General features: G+C 48.9%; 1 protein-coding gene across 1 annotated transcript; it reads right to left on the reverse strand.

Moving 5' to 3' along the window:
- Positions 1-455: 455 nt before the first annotated feature.
- LOC141124050 (resistin-like) lies at positions 456-19,514 on the reverse strand. Its single transcript, XM_073612132.1, has 4 exons — positions 19,383-19,514; positions 19,178-19,305; positions 13,108-13,185; positions 456-668 (listed from the first exon to the last, which is right to left on the reverse strand). The coding sequence occupies exons 2-4, from the start codon at positions 19,269-19,271 to the stop codon at positions 535-537; spliced, it is 306 nt and encodes a 101-aa protein (XP_073468233.1). The 5' UTR covers positions 19,272-19,305; positions 19,383-19,514; the 3' UTR covers positions 456-534.
- Between the last annotated feature and the right edge of the window lie 550 nt (positions 19,515-20,064).

A 20,064-nucleotide genomic window follows, 5' to 3' on the forward strand; every position in this document is an offset into this window, starting at 1 on the left:
CACAGATATTTATTTCATTTATTTTTTTGAAGGGTATAGATAGTAGTGCCCGAGGGCACATTGAATTTAAAGTCTTTTTTGGAATGAACAATATAAAGGCACTGTTGCACTAGTACAAAGTATCACAGTTCATGGTTTAAAATAAAAAGTGGCGGTACACAAAATTAGGACAAAAAAAACGTTCATTTAATAGTTGGCGCAGTCCACTTATTTATATTTGTTTTTACAGCCAACTCATAAGAGGAGTGGGCTTGTTTTGACTGCAGCGGGCATACAGAATTGGCACAATTTTTATTTGTTTGATTTTTAATTTTTTTGCGCTGGTACCCTGTATATACAGATGTGCAACACAAACCTCTGTCTGCAGACATTCCTACCATGTGTCTTTGACAGTGTCGTATTTCATGTGTAAGAACTGGGCGGACAGAAAAGCAGAAAACCAATAGAGCCTGTCATGTGATGGAAGACATTTATTTCAGGTAATCACCGATTGTAAATCACATTTGATTCCTGGTGTGGACGGGGCGGTGCACATTACTCAAACTTATTCCTGCAGCAAACCGCAGCTGTCCAGTCCATTTTGGCGCACTGGCAGTGGCATTGAGATGAACTTTTGATGTCCCACGATCCACAGCCCATCCCACAGGAACAGCTGGTAGGCACAAAACCTGAGGAGATACAATGTAACCAATCAATTCCATGGAGAGAACACAATGTATCCAATCACTTCTATGGAGAGAACACAATGTAACCAATCACTTCTATGGAGGGAACTCAATGTATCCAATCACTTCTATGGAGAGAACACAATGTATCCAATCACTTCTATGGAGAGAACACAATGTATCCAATCACTTCTATGGAGAGAACACAATGTATCCAATCACTTCTATGGAGAGAACACAATGTATCCAATCACTTCTATGGAGAGAACACAATGTATCCAGTCACTTCTATGGAGAGAACACAATGTAACCAATCACTTCTATGGAGAGAACACAATGTATCCAATCACTTCTATGGAGAGAACACAATGTATCCAATCACTTCTATGGAGAGAACACAATGTATCCAATCACTTCTATGGAGAGAACACAATGTATCCAGTCACTTCTATGGAGGGAACACAATGTATCCAATCACTTCTATGGAGAGAACACAATGTATCCAATCACTTCTATGGAGAGAACACAATGTATCCAATCACTTCTATGGAGAGAACACGATGTATCCAATCACTTCTATGGAGGGAACACAATGTATCCAATCACTTCTATGGAGAGAACACAATGTATCCAATCACTTCTATGGAGAGAACACAATGTATCCAATCATTTCTATGGAGGGAACACAATGTATCCAATCACTTCTATGAAGAGAACACAATGTACCCAACCTTATCTGCAGATATCACCCAAATTGTCCCCTATGCTCCTCCCAGGACCTCCTGCTCTCTAGCCCCCTTGTTACCTCCTCCCATGCTCAACTTCAGGACTTCTCCAGAGCCTCTCTCATCCTCTGGAATTCCCTGCCCCGGTATGTCCGATCAGCCCCTACCCTGTCCACCTTTAGGAGATCCCTGAAAACTCATTTATTCAAGGAAGCCTATTCCACCCCCACCCCACCTAACAACTGTTCCTGAGCCCCCCCCCCATCAAATCATTCTCTGCAGCTATTACCTTTTGTACCACCACCCCCTCCCTTTAGAATGTAAGCTCTATGAGCCGGGCCCTCCTGTACCTTTTGTATTGAACTGTACTGTAATTGTGTTGTCTCCCCTGTACATTGTAAAGCACTGTGTAAACTGTTGGCGCTATATAAATTGTGAATAATAATAATAATTATATATCCCGTGCTTAGGACATTGATTTCCCACTGGTGTAATTTGCACTTGAGTGGACTCCAGGGCAGGATTTGATGTCACATTTATTCTGAAGGTTGTTGGGGTGTTAGGTAGGTTTTGTTTGTCGGAGTCCCCTAGAACATTATTTTTCAGCTTCCTGTAAGAGGGTGACAACGCTGTTCATTGTGCAGTGACACCACATGGCAGAGTGGTCACCCTGTGGATGAGGAAGTCCTGGGTGGATGTGCAACTTTCGATCTATTCATAGAACATTTCTTTCTATGAATGTCGGGAACATTTGTGTAAGCTGAACTCAATGTCACTGTATGTTTTGATTTTGAGTTCAGTTTTTGATTACATTTCTGTAATATCCATTTACAAATATATAAATGTCTGTGATATTGATAACACCTGACTGTGGCAAAAATAAAGTAGAAGAGGGTGTGCTTCCCTACGCACCAAACGGCCACTTACCTAAAACTTAACGATTATTATGAATCATAAAAGGTATGGAACTGTAAATATACGTCATGACTTTGACGATAAATACCGGGGTTACAGTATGGCTGCAGCCATCCGCCATGACCCTGATAACTTTATTTACAACAGGCGGTCGGCTTACATATAAAAATGGTCCCAGCGGTGCATTCAGCGCAGGATCACTTTTGTAGGCGGCGGGAGAGATGACCCCTCCTCCCGCTGCTTTCCGGTGTCTTCTGGGTTTACTGGAGCCGTCAGTAAAAACCAGAAGTGATCCGATCCAATCCGCGGCTGGGCAGGAAGTCAAGTGAGGGCAAGATGGACCTCACTTGGCTCTATGACCTTGGAGGACCGGAACAACGCCTGACGTCACTTCCACCACCGGTGCCCCTTCGGCCGTTATCTGGTTGTCTCTGAGCTTACTGGACACATCGGTAAGCCCGGAGCTGATCCATCAGATGCCTCAGCAGGAAGCTGAGGGCAAGAAAGCCCCCACTTGGCTTTATGCCCTTGAAGGACCAAAGCGACATCTGATGTCACTTCTGCCTTTCGGGCTTAAACTTTTTGACCTCCAATCTCTGCATAAAGAGCACCTATCACACCTTATTTATATTACAAGGGATGTTCACAGTCCTTGTAATAGGAATAAAAGTGATAAAAAAAATTTAAGGGACAGTGTAAAAATAACCTTCCTGCAGGACAACGACCCTAAACATACAGCCAGAGCTACAATGGAATGGTTTAGATCAAAGCATATTCATGTGTTAGAATGGTCCAGTCACAGTCCAGACCTAAATCACATTGAGAATCTGTGGCAAGACTTGAAAATTGTTGTTTACAGACGCTCTCCATCCAATCTGACAGAGCTTGAGATATTTTACAAAGAAGAATGGGCAGAAATGTCCCTCTCTAGATGTGCAAAGCTGGTAGAGACATCCCCAAAAAGACTTGTAGAGAAAGGGGGTTCTACAAAGTATTGACTCCGGGGGGCGCCATACAAATGCCCCCCACACTTTTCACATATTTATTTGCATCATTTATCATTTTCCTTCCACTTCAACAAATATGTGCTGTGACGGAATCCGGACACCCAGTTGGGTATTTCCGCCAAGAAGCTGCTTCCCAAGTCCTGGAACACGAGACCAATGGATCTGTCTATAGAAACCCCCAAGGACCAGACAACACCAGTCTTGGAGTACACCAGAAAATTAACTGCTTTAATTTTAGAAACACACTGAATTTATACAGCAAACCATCAGATAAGGGCTACTCCCATTATCTCAGACAAAGATCACCTCACACAGTAGAGCTAGTCCTATTATCATAACAATGGCCTCCTTAGACAGTCCGGCTTCCCCCATAGGACTAACTTGCATAAGAAGCCACAAGCTATTAGTGACCTGGTTAACTCTGGATAGCTTAAGAACACATTAAAACACAGAGTTCTCCAGGTCATGGTTCTCCTGCAGCCCAAAGTCTGTGACAATACTCCCCCTGTTCCATAGTTCGTCAGACCCGGCTAGATCCACTACGGGTCAGCTTGGGGATGTCCGGGAGCTACAGTACAATCAAAGTTCAGTTTGCCGTGAAAGTCCATATGCGTTGCCGTTTTGTTGGTCCGGCCTGTACTGCACAGTAAAGTTGTATGGCTGCAGGGCAAGACTCCATCTCAATAAGCTTCTGTTGTCCCCGGATACTCGATTTAACCAGATCAAAGGGTTGTGGTCTGTGAGCACCATGAAGGATCGTCCATAGAGGTACGGCTGAATGTTTTTTCAAGGCCCACACCAGCGCCAAACATTCTTATTCTATGGTTGCATACCCCGACTCCCGGGGTAGTAGCTTGCCACTGATGCAGGCAACAGGGTGCTCACTGCCGTCGGCTCCCACTTGGCTTAGCACTGCTCCCAACCCGAAGATAGAAGCATCTGTATGTACACAAAAATGTTTGTTTGGGTCAGGTGCAGCCAAAACTGGGGCAGAAACCAAAGTATTTTTCAGGCGCTGGAAAGCATTTTCACACTCTGGGGACCACAGGACCTGGCGGGGAAGATTCTTTCTGGTCACATCAGTCAGGGGTTTTGTCAGAGAGCTTACCTGATTGGGTGTCATCGCGCGCCGGGGTGCGTTGGTGCGCACGTTCCTGCGGGTGCTCGGGTGCCTCCTTCTATGGGCACTGGTGTTGGCATGCCGGCTGGCCGTGGCGGACGCGGTGGTGCCCGGGCACGTACGCGCATTCGCGTTAGCGCGCGTTCGCCTATGGGCGCTGCTATGCGTCTGCCTGGTGGCGCTGGTGTGCGCGCCGCTGTCCGGGGGCGCGCACGGGCGCGTATGGGTGCGCGGGCGCCTGTGCATAACGGCGCACGAACGAACGCGCCGCCAATCAGCCTATTTAGGCTTGCTTCTTCCTCTGATCAGTGCTGCCTGATCAACAGCTCCGTGCCTAGTTTCTGTTTCCTGTTCCTAGTTCCTGTAATTCCTGTGTTCCTGATCTGTTGACGACCCGGCTTGCCTTCTGGACTCTTCTGACCTCCGCCTGCATTTGACCCCGGCCTGTTTTTGACCTCGCTTCTGCCTGCTCCTTCTGTACCTCTGCTGCCCGCCTGTTGCCAAACCCAGCCTGTGGATTAACCTGTCTACAGCTTCTGCTCAGCATCTGTTGCCTGTACCGCTGACTATCATCTGCTGTTTGAAGACTGCTAGCCTCTGGATCACGGACTCCTGCACAGGCTCTCATACCACTCCGCACTCGTGGGCCTCCTGTCTGCTCTACCAGGGGCCGGGAGTCGGATACGTAAGGGAGCCTACCCTCTGCCCAAGTGGACTCTCCGGTCTGGTAAGTGAGAGACCTGATAGGTTTAGCTATGGTGCTATAGTCGGGAACAAACCTCCTATACTATCCTGCAGTGCCTAGGAATGCCAAGACCTGGGTTTTCGTGCAGGGGGTGGGCCAGTTGGCAACGGCCTCTACTTTAGCTGGTTCGGGGTGCTGTTGCCCACAGCCTACCCGATGCCCGAGGTACTGAACCTCAAACATCCCTATGCTATATTTCTCTGGGTTTAATGTCAGTCCCGCAGTCCTGATGCGGTCTAACACAGTACCCAGGTGGAGTAGATGTTCCTCCCAGGTATCGCTGTAGATCTCAATGTCATCCAGGTATGCACAGGCATAATCCTGAAGGCCATCGAGGAGCTGATCTACCATCCTCTGGAACGTCCCAGGAGCATTTTTCATTCCAAATGGCATGACCTTAGACTTGTACAAGCCAAAGGGGGTGATGAATGCTGACTTCTACACAGATTCTGGGTCCAGAGGAATCTGCCAGTACCCTTTGCATAGGTCAAGGGTAGTTAGGAAATTACCTCGGGCATGGCGGTCTAACAGTTCATTGACCCAGGGCATGGGGTAAGCGTCAGTCGTTGTGCAGTCGTTTAGTCGGCGGTATTCTACGCAGAAGCGGGTAGTACCATCCCATTTTGGCACTAACACTACTGAGGATACCCAGGGGCTGTTGGAGGGCTTGATGACTCCTAAATCGAGCATGTCCTTTATCTCCTGCCTCATACTCTCTCTCACTGACTCAGGTACCCGGTAAGCCTGCCTGCCGGATAGGTGGCTGTCCTGGGGTTTCCACTCAGTGCACTGTCATAGTAGTGTATTCAGGCTTGGTAGAAAACATTTCCTGATGCTGCCTAAGGACCAGCCTGGCCTGGTCCTGCTGCTCCGGCCCTAGCTACCCATCTAACCTCACTGTCTCTACACCTGCTCTGTCCCCATCTCTCACCGGTAGCTCTGGCAGGGGAAGGTTCTCGGAATCTTCCCCAGCTGGAGCACATATGGCAGCTATCTCCTCAGGCCTCTATTGGTATGCTTTGAGCATGTTCACATGGAAGGTCCACTGGACTCTTTCATCTGAGGCACTTAGCTACTAGGTAGGTAGTGTCACATATTTGCTGCGCTACCTTGTAGGGTCCCTGCCAAGAGGCCTGTAATTTGTCCGACTTGGAAGGCTTGAGGGCAAGAACTTTCTGCCCTACAGCTAAGGTGCGATTCCGGGCGGTACAATCATACTATCGCTTCTGCCGCCCCTGTGCAGTCTGAAGGTTCTCCCGTATGGTGTCCGTGATTTCCTTTAGCTGGTCCCTGAGCTCTGGTATGTACCCTACCACAGAGGTCTCTTCAGCCCCTACACCTCCTTCCCAATGGGCTCTAAGTAGATCTAGTGGCCCTCACCCATCTCTCATACAATAACTCAAATGGGGAGAACCCCGTAGATTCCTGTGGCACTTCCCTGTAAGCGAACAGAAGGTGCAGCAGAAATTTCTCCCAACCCCGGTGAGAAGTTGCGAACATCTGCAGCAATTGCTTTAGCGTCCCATTGAACCGTTCACATAGTCCATTAGTCTGGGGGTGGTAGAAAGAGCTGTGTATAGGCTTAATTCCACAGAGCTTCCACAACTGCTGGGTTAGGTCCACAGTAAACTGAGTTCTGAGATATTCTCCCGAGGGAAACCCACCCTGGCAAAGATTTGGAGCAGGGCCTCCACTACTGTCTCTGCATGAATGTTTGTCAGAGGAACTGCCTCCAGGTAATGAGTAGCAAAATCCACCACCTTCAACATATATCTCTTCCAAGAGGGACTGGGTCGGGGTAATGGTCCTACCAGGTCTACGGCTATCTGGCTAAAGGGCTCAGCTATGATCGGTAGGGGGTACAAAGGAGCTTTAGATCGGTCGCCCTTCTTTCCCATACATTGACAAGTATCACAGGTACAGCAATACTGTCTAATATCCCCAGTTATTCCTGGCCAGAAGAATAGCTGAGTCAAACGGTGAACAGTTTTGGTCATTCCAAAGTGACCAGCTAAGGGAATGTCATGTCCAATGCTAAGCAGGTTGCGCCGATATTTCTGCGGCACGACCAGCTGTCACTTGGGCACTGGATTAGGATCCCTTCGCTTCGGTCACCCGATAAAGTAATTCCCGATCCCACTCTATCTGTTCCTTTTCTAATCCCCCGGGGTCCATCCCTGCCCTCTCCCAGTAACTAGCTAACGTCAAGTCAGATAGTAGTTCCCGGGTAAAGTCAGTCGGGGTAGCCCAGTTAAAGGGTGGTACAGTCTGAACGGGGTTAGGGAAGTTAGGCCTCACCTGGGTCCCATCATGGAGTGCCTCTTCTGCTGGAAATATGAAGAAAGATGTCCCAAATCATTTCCAAGTAGAACTTCTGCGCGTATATCTCTCATACCTCCAACTTCCACGTCTCTGTATCCCAAGCCCCAATCCATATGCACTTGGGCAGTAGGGATGTGTAAAACTTTGCCTCCAGCCACTCACACAGCTATGGACCTCCCTGTTTACCCAGTCATTGTAACCATCCTGGGTTGCACCAAAGTAATAGCAGCTCCGTGTGACGGAACGTCCCACACTCCGCTTGAGTGCTTCCGTCAGTATATCGCTTCCTAAGTCCTGGAACACGAGTCCAATGGATTTGGCTATAGGAACCCCCAAGAACCAGACAACACCAGTCTTGAAGTACATCAGGAATAGATCTCACACAAATATATACAGCTAAAGAGGAGGTTCCTCCCTCCTGCTCATATTACTCTAACAATACAACTGTAACCAGAAACAGAATTAATATGAGCTAATTAACTAATCCCTTAAAGCAGCCGATGTGACTCCCTAACTACACTACACATTACCATACATCTCAACACAGAACTCCTTCATACAGTTGCAAGGTTAATTAGCACAAACAACAATGGATGAAATACTCTTATGCCCTGTACACACGATAGGATTTTCCGATGGAAAATGTGTGATAGGACCTTGTTGTCGGAAATTCCGACCGTGTGTAGGCTCCATCACATATTTTCCATAGGAATTTCCGACACTCAAAGTTTGAGAGCTTGCTATAAAATTTTCCGACAACAAAATCAGTTGTCAGAAATTCCGATCGTGTGTACACAAATCTGACGCACAAAGTGCCACGCATGCTCAGAATAAATAAAGAGACAAAAGCTATTGGCTACTGCCCCATTTATAGTCCCGACGTACGTGTTTTACGTCACTGCATTCAGAGCGATCGGATTTTCCGACAACTTTGTGTGACCGTGTGTATGGAAGACAAGTTTGAGCCAACATCCGTCGGAAAAAATCCATGAATTTTGTTGTCGGAATGTCCGACCAATGTCCGACCGTGTGTACAGGGCATTAGAAGCTGTGGCAAGCCAGACTAGACTCATTTACATTATAGAAGACAACAAACAGGTGGCCGATACAGGGTTCCCAGAGTCTGTGTGTGGGGGATATGGACCTGAATCCAAAGCAACACCACCTCAAGGGTCCCCAGGCACAAAGCTCACAAGGAGCAGCTTTCCCCCAAATGCCAGGGCCCATGATCGGTAGGCAAGAGGCTTGCATTCAGTCCCCTCAAAAGCCTCTGTCCCGGCTAGGTCTGTCACATTCCGCTTTTCCTGGGTCCTTGGGCGGGTCACCCATTCACCCATACGGCCTGTCGGTGATGCCTGCAATTGTCATTGGCAGCAGCTTGTATCGGGTTCACCTCATGGAGTAGCCCAAATTCCTCTTCATCCCAGCCAGTTGAGGTAGATGGTGGGGCAGCTTCCAGGTAATGAGCAGCTGCTCGGGCTGGGCCAGAGGCAGCATGGTTCCATGAAGTGATGTTGACATTTCGAGTACAGTTAGCTCATTGGTATCCCATTTGATTACACCCATAACAGCGAGGCCCAGTCTTCTTGATGGGTAGAGCCGGTCGGGCCATTTCAGGGAGGGCGACTGACTGCTGGGTGGATGGCTGGATATGGGCAGGTGCTGGCGGTGGTCTGGAGATGCCGCGAGTCTCAGGTTCGTGGGATCTCTGGGTATCCATATACTGGTCCGCTAGTTCCGCTGCTTTGTCTACCTTCAAGGGTCTTGGACCCACTGGCGAACTTCACTAGGGGATTGGTTGTAAAACTGTTCCAGTAGGATCAGTTGGGCAACATCCGCCAAGGTAGTTGCCTGACAGCCGGAGAACCATGCATCTATCGATCGGGACATCTGATGAGCCCATTCCATATAGGGCTGGCCCTTTTTCCATTGTAGGCTGCGAAATTTGGACCTATGTGCTTCGGGGGTGATTGTGTATCTTGCCAGCAGTCGCTCCTTGACTCGCTCATAATCTTTTTTGTCTTCCCCAGGTATGGCTTCAAAAGCATCCAGTGCTTATCCAGACAGCTTGCTGATGAGGATGGTGACCCAGTCAGCTTCGTCAATTTCCTGGAGATCGCACTGAGTCTCGAAGACATGAAGGTACCCGTTGATTTCCTGCATCCCATCCTGGAAAAGTTGAAAAGCTGCATAGGGAAGTTTCTTGCGGCTACCCAGTTCTGCAGCTGCAGTACCCCCGAGCTCCTTCTGAACCTGAAGCATTTTCAGACATGCCGTGCCTGCAATTATCTGGGTGATCACTAGGGGTGCAACGGATCAAAAAACTCACGGTTCGGATCATTCCTCGGATCAGGAGTCACGGTTCGGATCATTTTTGGATCAACAAAAAAAATCTCCCCCACTGTAATATCCACAATCTCCCCCACTGTAATAATATATTAGCAGGGTATTGCAGGGTATTGGCGGGTATATTGGCAGGGTATTGGCAGAGTATTGGCAGGGTATTGGCGGAGTATTGACAGGGCATTGCAGAGTATTGTCAGCGCATTGCAGAGTATTGCAGAGTATTGGCAGGGCATTGCAGAGTATTGGCAGGGCATTGCAGAGTATTGGCAGGGCATTGCAGAGTATTAGCAGGGCATTGCAGAGTATTGCAGAGTATTGGTAGGGTATTGCAGAGTATTGTCAGGGCATTGCAGAGTATTGCAGAGTATTGGTAGGGTATTGCAGAGTATTGTCAGGGCATTGCAGAGTATTGCAGAGTATTGGCAGGGCATTGCAGAGTATTGTCAGGGCATTGCAGAGTATTGCAGAGTATTGGTAGGGTATTGCAGAGTATTGTCAGGGCATTGCAGAGTATTGCAGAGTATTGGTAGGGTATTGCAGAGTATTGTCAGGGCATTGCAGAGTATTGCAGAGTATTGGCAGGGCATTGCAGAGTATTGTCAGGGCATTGCAGAGTATTGCAGAGTATTGGCAGGGCATTGCAGAGTATTGGCAGGGCATTGCAGAGTATTGCAGAGTATTGCAGAGTATTGGCAGGGCATTGCAGAGTATTGGCAGGGCATTGCAGAGTATTGAACAGTATTCTGGGGCATTGCAGAGTATTGGCAGGGCATTGCAGAGTATTGGCAGGGCATTGCATTTTGGCAGGGCATTGCAGGGTATTGGCAGGGCATTGCATTTTGGCATGGTATTGCAGAGTATTGGCAGGGCATTGCAGAGTATTGGCAGGGCATTGCATTTTGGCAGGGCATTGCAGAGTATTGCAGAGTATTGGCAGGTCATTGCAGAGTATTGGCAGGGCATTGCAGAATATTGGCAGGTCATTGCAGAGTATTGGCAGGGCATTGCAGAGTATTGGCAGGGCACTGCAGAGTTTTGGCAGGGCATTGCAGGGTTTTGGCAGGGCATTGCAGAGTATTGGCAGGGGGGAGAGAAAAACCGGCATCATGACGTGACGCCGGTTTGTTACAAGTGATCGCTCCGTCATTTGATGGAGAGATCACGTGGTAAACGGCGCCGGGTGTACCAAGATGGCCGTCGCTCCGGAGCTAGGCCGAAGCCGCGGCCTTTCCTATGGCCGAGGCCACAGAGCGCTCTGCGGATCACGGGTGTCCCGATCCGCGGAGGATGATCCGCACGGATCACGGATCAATGACGATCCGTTGCACCCCTAGTGATCACCTTTTGGGGAGGAGTGGTGCTGTATAGCGACAGGTGCCACTGGATCTCTCGCTGGAGCTCGGCCATCCTGGACCCCTCCATAGCTGGCCCTCTGCTTCGGTCGCTGGCCTGGTCACTCTCCATCAACTTGGCAATTAGAGTTGCCTTTGACTTGTTACTGGCGTTCTGTCCCCTTGATTCCAGCATATCCTTGAGTGTGCTTCACTTAAGGCTAGAGTAGCAAAGATCCATCTGACAAGGTCCCTTTGGTGGTTTGGATGTTCCAGGCACAAGAAAGCATCCCACCGCTGCCAACCAAATGTGACGGACTCCAGACATCCTGTTGGGTATTTCCGCCAAGAAGCTGCTTCCCAAGTCCTGGAACACGAGACCAATGGATCTGGCTATAGAAACCCCAAGGACCAGACAACACCAGTCTTGGAGTCCACCAGAAAATCAACTGCTTTATTTTTAGAAACACACTGAATTTATTCAGCAAACCATCAGATAAGGGCTACTCCCATTATCTCAGACAAAGGTCACCTTACACAGTAGAGCTAGCCCTATTATCATAACAATGACCTCCTTAGACAGTCCGGCTCCCCCAATAGGACTAACTTGCATAAGAAGCCACAAGCATTTAGTGACCAGCTCTGGATAACTTAAGAACACATTAAAACACAGAGTTCTCCAGGGAATGGTTCTCCTGCAGCCCGAAGTCCGTGACATGTGCCACTTTGTGTTGGTCTATCACATAAAATTCCAATAAAATACATTTACGTTTTTGGTTGTAACATGACAAAATGTGGGACATTTCAAGGGGTATGAATACTTTTTCAAGGCACTGTACCTGTACCTGGTAATGTACATACCGTTTATGATTTCTAATAATGGTTACGTTTTATATAAGGGTTTTTTTTTTTTTTTGGTGCATAGGGAAGCGCACCTTTGTCTAGTTCTAGTTTCTGTATCAACAGCTCCATCTAGTGGCCAAAATGCAGTATAGTTACATAGTTACATGAGATACGTCAATGAGAAAACATTCCACATTTTGGCCACTAGCTGGGGCTGATGATACAGGAGTTATCCAATTAGAATTGGATTAGTTTCTGACATTTAGCCAATGAATGCCCATCTCCAGCAAACACTTTATAAGTAGTTATAAAAACAGGTTTAAACACTATAAATAAAATCTAACTGCTGTTGTAACCCATAAGATAGATAGAAGTGTTAGGTTGGGGTTGTTAGGTTGGAGTGCATGGGTTGGAGTAGTTAGGTTGGGGTAGTTAGAGGCATTTAGTGTAACGAAACGTCCCACACTCCGCTTGAGTGCTTTCGTCATATACGGCTTCCTCCCAGTCTGAATATAGATATTAGATATTCCAACCGTTGACAACAATAAATCTCAAAGATAATCTACATACACATCCCATAATATCCAAGGCAGACAGACACAATAGAACATTGGAATACAGTTATGCCCCGTACACACGGTCGGATTTTCCAATGGAAAATGTCCGATCGGAGCGTGTTGTCGGAAATTCCGACCGTGTGTGGGCTGCATCGGACATTTTCCATCGGATTTTCCGACACACAAAGTTGGAGAGCAGGAGATAAAATTTTCCGACAACAAAATCCGTTGTCGGAAATTCCGATCGTGTGTACACAAATCCGACGGACAAAGTGCCACGCATGCTCAGAATAAATAAAGAGATGAAAGCTATTGGCCACTGCCCCGTTTATAGTCCCGACGTACATGTTTTACGTCACCGCGTTTAGAACGATCGGATTTTCCGACAACTTTGTGTGACCGTGTGTATGCAAGACAAGTTTAAGCCAACATCCGTCGGAAAAAATCCTAGGATTTTGTTGTCGGAATGTCCGAACAAAGTCCGACCGTGTGTACGGGGCATAAGTCTGTTTTGATGTCACATGATCTTACCGTAAGGGCAGGAGACTTCGCTCCCCGGGGAACTCACAGTGGTACAATCCAGAGTTGGACGCTGGCAGCACTGATTCACTGAAATTACAGAAAAATAAAAGAATGTATTCAATGTATGATTTATATTTTTGGGCTTTCTATATTATAGGTGCCACAAAAAATATTTGAAAACGATTAAAAAAAACCTTAAAGCTGAGCTCTGGGTTTGATCTGTGTTGTATAGATACGTCGGTCCAGGTTGGAACATTGAAATCTGTATATACAATATATGAGGGGTCCCTGGGGTAGCTGACAATCTCTGTACTAAAACCCAGACAGTCCCAGCAATCACTATCATAATGATGAGAGGTGACCATCTGACACCTGAAAGACAGAAAAGGTCTGGAGAAGGGATGGGAAGGTGAAGCTCTGATACCTGAGAGACAGAAGAGGTCTGGAGTAGGGATGGGGAGGTGACATCTGGAACCTGAGGGATAGAAAAGGTTTGGAGCAGGGATGGGGAGGTGAGGCTCTGATACCTGAGAGAGAACAAAGTCTGGAGTAGGGATGGAAAGGTGACCATCTGGCAGCTGAGAGGCAGAAGAGGCTTGGAGTAAGGATGGGAAGGTGAGGCTCTGATACCTGAGAGAGAAGAGGTCTGCAGTATGGATGGGGACATGAGCATCTAAAACCTGAGAGAGAGAAGAGGTCTGGAGTAGGGATGGGAGATAAGGCTCTGATACCTGAGAGACAGAAGAGGCCTGGAGTAGGGATGGGGAGGTGACCACCTGACACCTGGGAGACAGATGAGGTCTGGAGTAGGGATGGGGAGGTGACCATCTGGCATCTGAGAGACAGAAGAGGTCTGGAGTAAGGACGGGGTGGTGACCATCTGGCACCTGAGAGACAGAAGAGGCCTGGAGTAGGAATGGAGAGGTGACCATCTGACACCTGAGAGACAGAAGAGGCCTGGACGAGGGATGGGGAGGTGAGGCGCTGATACCTTAGAAACAGAATAGGTCTGGAGTAGGGATGGGGAGGTGACCATCTGATAACTGAGAGACAGATGAGGTCTGGAGTAGGGATGGGTAGGTGACTATCTGATACCTGAGAGACTGAAGAGGTCTAGAGTAGGGATGGGGTGGTGGCCATCTGATACCTGAGAGACTGAAGAGGTCTGGAGTAGGGATGGGGAGGTGAGGCTCTGATACCTCAGAGACTGAAGAGGTCTGGAGTAGAGATGGGAAGGTGAGGTTCTGACACCTGAGAGACAGAAGCGGTCAGGAGTAGGGATGGGGAGGTGACCATCTTACACCTGAGAAATAGAAGCTGTCTGGAGTAGGGATAGGGAGGTGAGGCTTTGATACCTGAGAGACTGAATAGGCCTGAAGTAGGGGTAAGTGGGTGATTATATGACACCTAATGGACAGAAGAGGTCTGGAGTAGGGATGGGAGATAAGGCTTTGATACCTGAGAGACAGAAGAGGCCTGGAGTAGGGATGGGGAGGTGACCACCTGACAGCTGGGAGACAGAAGAGAACAAGAGTAAGGATGGGGAGGTGAGGCTCTGACACATGAGAGCTCGAAGAGGTCTGGAGTAGGAATGGGGAGGTGACCATCTGACACCTGAGACAGAAGTGGTCTAGAGTAGGGATGGAGAGGTGAGGCTCTGATACCAGAGAGGCAGAAGAAGCCTGGGGTAGGGATGGGGAGTTGAGGTTCTGATACCTGAGACACAGAAGAGCCTGGAGTAAGGATGGGGATGTGAGACTCTGACCCCTGAGAGACAGAAGAGGCCTGGAGTAGGGATGGGGAGGTGAGACTCTGAGACCTGAGAGACAGATGAGGTGTGGAGTAGGGGTGGGGAGGTGAGGCTCTGATACCTGAAAGACAGACGAGGCCTGGAGTATGGATGGGGACGTGACCATCTGATACCTGAAAGACAGATGAGGTCTGGAGTAGGGATGGGGAGATGACCATCTGGCATCAGAGAAATAGAAGAGGTCTGGAGCAGGGATGGGAGAAAATCATCTGATACCTGAGAGACAGAAGAGGCCTGCAGTAGGGACGGGGAGGTGAAGCTCTGACACCTGAGAGACAGAAGAGGTCTGGAGTAGGGATGGGAAGGTGAGGCTCTGACACCTGAGAGACAGAAGAGGCCTGGAGTATGGATGGGGACGTCACCATCTGATACCTGAGAGACAGATGAGGTCTGGAGTAGGGATGGGGAGGTGACCATCTGGCATCTGAGAGACAGAAGAGATCTGGAGTAAGGACGGGGTGGTGACCATCTGGCACCTGAGAGACAGAAGAGGCCTGGAGTAGGAATGGAGAGGTGACCATCTGACACCTGAGAGACAGAAGAGGCCTGGACGAGGGATGGGGAGGTGAGGCGCTGATACCTTAGAAACAGAATAGGTCTGGAGTAGGGATGGGGAGGTGACCATCTGATAACTGAGAGACAGATGAGGTCTGGAGTAGGGATGGGTAGGTGACTATCTGATACCTGAGAGACCGAAGAGGTCTAGAGTAGGGATGGGGTGGTGGCCATCTGATACCTGAGAGACTGAAGAGGTCTGGAGTAGGGATGGGGAGGTGCGGCTCTGATACCTCAGAGACTGAAGAGGTCTGGAGTAGAGATGGGAAGGTGAGGTTCTGACACCTGAGAGACAGAAGCGGTCAGAAATAGGGATGGGGAGGTGACCATCTTACACCTGAGAAATAGAAGCTGTCTGGAGTAGGGATAGGGAGGTGAGGCTTTGATACCTGAGAGACTGAATAGGCCTGAAGTAGGGGTAAGTGGGTGATTATATGACACCTAATGGACAGAAGAGGTCTGGAGTAGGGATGGGGAGGTGACCATCTGACACCAGAGAGACAGAAGCAGTCTGGAAAAGGGATAGGGAGGTGAGGCTCTGATACCTGAGAGACCGAATAGGCCTGGAGTAGGGATAAGTGGGTGACCATTTGACACCTAATGGACAGAAGAGGTCTGGATAAGTGGGTGACCATTTGACACCTATTGGACAGAAGAGGTCTGGAGTAGGGATGGGGTGGTGACCATCTAACACCTGAGAGACAGAAGAGGACAGGAGTAGGGATGGGGAGGTGAGGCTCTTATACCTGAGAGACAGAAGAGGTCTGGAGTAGGGATGGGGAGGTGGCCATCTGACACTTCAGAGACAGAAGCAGTCTGGAGTAGGGATGGGGAGGTGGCCATCTGACACTTCAGAGACAGAAGCAGTCTGGAGTAGGGATGGGGAGGTGACCATCTGACATCTGAGAGACAGAACTGGTCTGGAGTATGGATGGGAGGTGAGGCTCTGATACCTGAGAGACAGAAGAGGCCTGGAGTAGGGATGGGAAGGTGACCATCTGGCATCTGAGAGACAAAAGAGGTCTGGAGTAGGGATGGGAGGTGAGGTTCTGATACCTGAGAGACAGATGAGGTGTGGAGTAGGGGTGGGGAGGTAAGGCTCTGATGCCTGAGAGACAGAATAGGTCTGGACTGGAGTAGGGATGGGAGACGACCATCTGATACCTGGGAGAAAGAAGAGGCCAGGAGTAGGGATGGGGAGGTAAGGCTTTGACAACTGAGCGACAGAAGAGGTCTGGAGTAGGGATGGGGAGGTGACCATCTGGCATCTGAGAGACAGATGAGGTCTGGAGTAGGGATGGGGAGGTGACCATCTGATACCTGAGAGACAGAAGAGGCCTGGAGTAGAGATGGGGAGGTGAGGCTCTAACACCTGAGAGACAGAAGATGTCTGGATTAGGGATGGGGACATGACCATCTGACACCTGAGAGACAGATGAGGTCTGGAGTAGGGATTGGGAGGTGACCATCTGGCACCTGAGAGACAGAAGAGGCCTGGACGAGGGATGGGGAGGTGAGGCTCTGATACCTGGGAAACAGAATAGGTCTGGAGTAGGGATGGGGAGGTGACCATCTGATACCTGAGAGACTGAATAGGTGTGGAGTGGGGATGGGGTGGTGACCATCTGATACCTGAGAGACAGATGAGGTCTGGAGTAGGGATGGGTAGGTGACCATCTGATACCTGAGAGACTGAAGACGTCTGGAGTAGGGGTGGGGTGGTGGCCATCTGATACCTGAGAGACTGAAGAGGTCTGGAGTAACGATGGGAGGTGACCATCTGATGCCTGAGAGACAGATGAGGTCTGGAGTAGGGATGGAGAGGTGACCATCTGATACCTGAGAGACTGAAGAGGCCTGGAGTAGGGATAGGGAGGTGAGACTCTGAAACCTGAGAGACTGAATAGGCCTCGAGTAGGGATAAGTGGGTTACTATTTGACACCTAATGGACAGAAGAATGAATGAATGAATGATTTGTATAGCGCTGCTTATGCGAACTGAATCGCCTCAAGGCGCTAGATCTTTCCTGTGTTGTCCAGCTTCTTAGAAGAGGTAGGCCTTGAGTTTCTTCCTGAAGGCCTGATGGTTTTCTTCCATGCGGATGTGGCCTGGAAGAGGTCTGGAGTAGGGATGGGGAGGTGACCATCTGACACCTGAGAGACAGAAGAGGCCTGGAGTAGAGATGGGGAGGTGAGGCTCTGATACCTGAGAGACTGAATAGGCCTGGATTAGGGATAAGTGGGTGACCATTTGACACCTAATGGACAGAAGAGGTCTGGAGTAGGGATGGGGTGGTGACCATCTGACACCTGGGAGACAGAAGAGGACAGGAGTAAGTATGGGGAGGTGAGGCTCTGACACATGAGAGCTAGAAGAGGTCTGGAGTAGGAATGGGGAGGTGACCATCTGACACTTGAGACAGAAGTGGTCTGGAGTAGGAATGGGGAGGTGAGGGTCTGATACCTGAGAGACTGAAGAGGCCTGAAGTAGGGAGAAATAGGTGACCATTTGACACCTGATGGACTGAAGAGGTCTGGAGTAGGGATGGGGAGGTGAGGCTCTGACACCTGGGAGACTGAAGAAGCATGGAGTAGGGAGAAATAGGTGACCATTTGACACCTGATGGATAGAAGAGGTCTGGAGTAGGGATGGGGAGGTGAGGCTTCTGACACCTGAGAGACAGAAGAGGTCTGGAGTAGGGATGGCGAGGTGACCATCTGACACCTCAGAGACAGACGAGGTCTGGAGTAGGGATGGGAGGTGAGGCTCTGACACCTGAGAGACAGAAGAGGTCTGGAGTAGGGATGGGAGGTGAGGCTCTGACACCTGAGAGACAAAAGAGGTCTGGGGTAGGGATGGGAAGGTGAGGCTCTGACACCTGAGAGACAGAAGAGGTTTGGAGTAGGGATGGGGAGGTGAGGCTCTGATACCTGAGAGAGAACAAAGTCTGGAGTAAGGATGGGAAGGTGACCATCTGGCACCTGAGAGGCAGAAGAGGCTTGGAGTAGGGATGGGAAGGTGAGGCTCTGATACCTGAGAGAGAAGAGGTCTGCAGTATTGATGGGGACATGAGCATCTAAAACCTGCGAGACAGAAGAGGTCTGGAGGAGGGATGGGGAGGTGACCATCTGACACGTGAGAGACAGAAGAGGGCAGGAGTAGGGATGGGAAGGTGACCATCTGACACCTGAGAGACAGACGAGGTCTGGAGTAGGGATGTGGAGGTGAGGCTCTGATATCTGAGAGACAGAAGCAATCTGGAGTAGGGATGTGGAGGTGAGGCTCTGACACCTGAGAGACAGAAGAGGTCTGGAGTAGGGATGGGAAGGTGAGGCTCTGACACCGGAGACAAAAGAGGTCTGGAGTAGGGATGGGAGGTGACCATCGGACACCTGAGAGACAGAAGAGGCCTGGAGTATGGAGAAAGAGGTGACCATTTGACACCTGATGGACAGAAGAGGTTTGGAGTAGGGATGGAGAGGTGAGGCAGAAGAGGTCTGGAGTCAATGAGTTTAGGGAGGGACCAGAGAACAAGACTCTTGTCACTTGCTGAAGATTATCATGCATAAAAATCCTCAAATACTCTCAGAAATGGGTCTGAGAGCTTACAGACTATTATGGGTCAGTTATGTTTTGGAATAAAACATAATTCTCACAGTAAGTGGTGTGAGTCTTCAGGAATGGAAGAACAGAATGAGAAGACCATCATTTACCTGTATTTTTGACTGCCTTTTCCAGGGTGCAGGGACCATCGTGGGCATTCGCCAGACCCAGCAGAAGTAGAAGAGCGAGGACATAAAGCTTCATTGTAGAATTCAATCTGTGGACTCAGCACCAGAACCTGTGGAGGAACAATAGAGAGACATGACGAAATAGTCCCTAGGAGTACTCAGCACACACTTCAGGGATCAGTCTGACCTTCTCTCCGAGGACAGGAATTCTCTTCATCCATCCCTTGGAGACATTTATACACCATACAGGGTGTCCTCCCAGCCTGACCTAGGGCAGATCTTCCAGTGATCACTATTTTTAGTACATCTCGTACACATGGATTATACACCCAATGCATCATTTATTACAAGTCCAACTTGTTATCCGAGATTTCTCAGCTCATGGTTAAATGTTAAAAAATGTATCAGCTGGCGAAGTTCTCACAGATCGTAAATCTATAACTATTCTTTTATCGAGAAGGAAAACACATTGTCCATGGCAATGTGCACTGAATATTAAATCTTGAGAGTCGCAAATTCTGTTAACAAAAATACTGAATATGACATAGAAAAAGAGATGGACCTACCTGAGCAGATGTATAACACAGTAGTGGGAAAACACTAGATACAATAGGGAAGGATATGGCAGTGGATGGAGGTGATGACAGTTGGGTACACTAGATACAATAGGGAAGGATATGGCAGTGGATGGAGGTGATGACAGTTGGGTACACTAGATACAATAGGGAAGGAGATGACAGTGGATGGAGGTGATGACAGTTGGGTACACTAGATACAATAGGGAAGGAGATGACAGTGGATGGAGGTGATGACAGTTGGGTACACTAGATACAATAGGGAAGGAGATGACAGTGGATGGAGGTGATGAC

The sequence above is a fragment of the Aquarana catesbeiana genome, linkage group LG01, assembly GCF_042186555.1.
Source record: "Aquarana catesbeiana isolate 2022-GZ linkage group LG01, ASM4218655v1, whole genome shotgun sequence".
NCBI classification, from domain to species: Eukaryota; Metazoa; Chordata; class Amphibia; order Anura; family Ranidae; genus Aquarana; species Aquarana catesbeiana.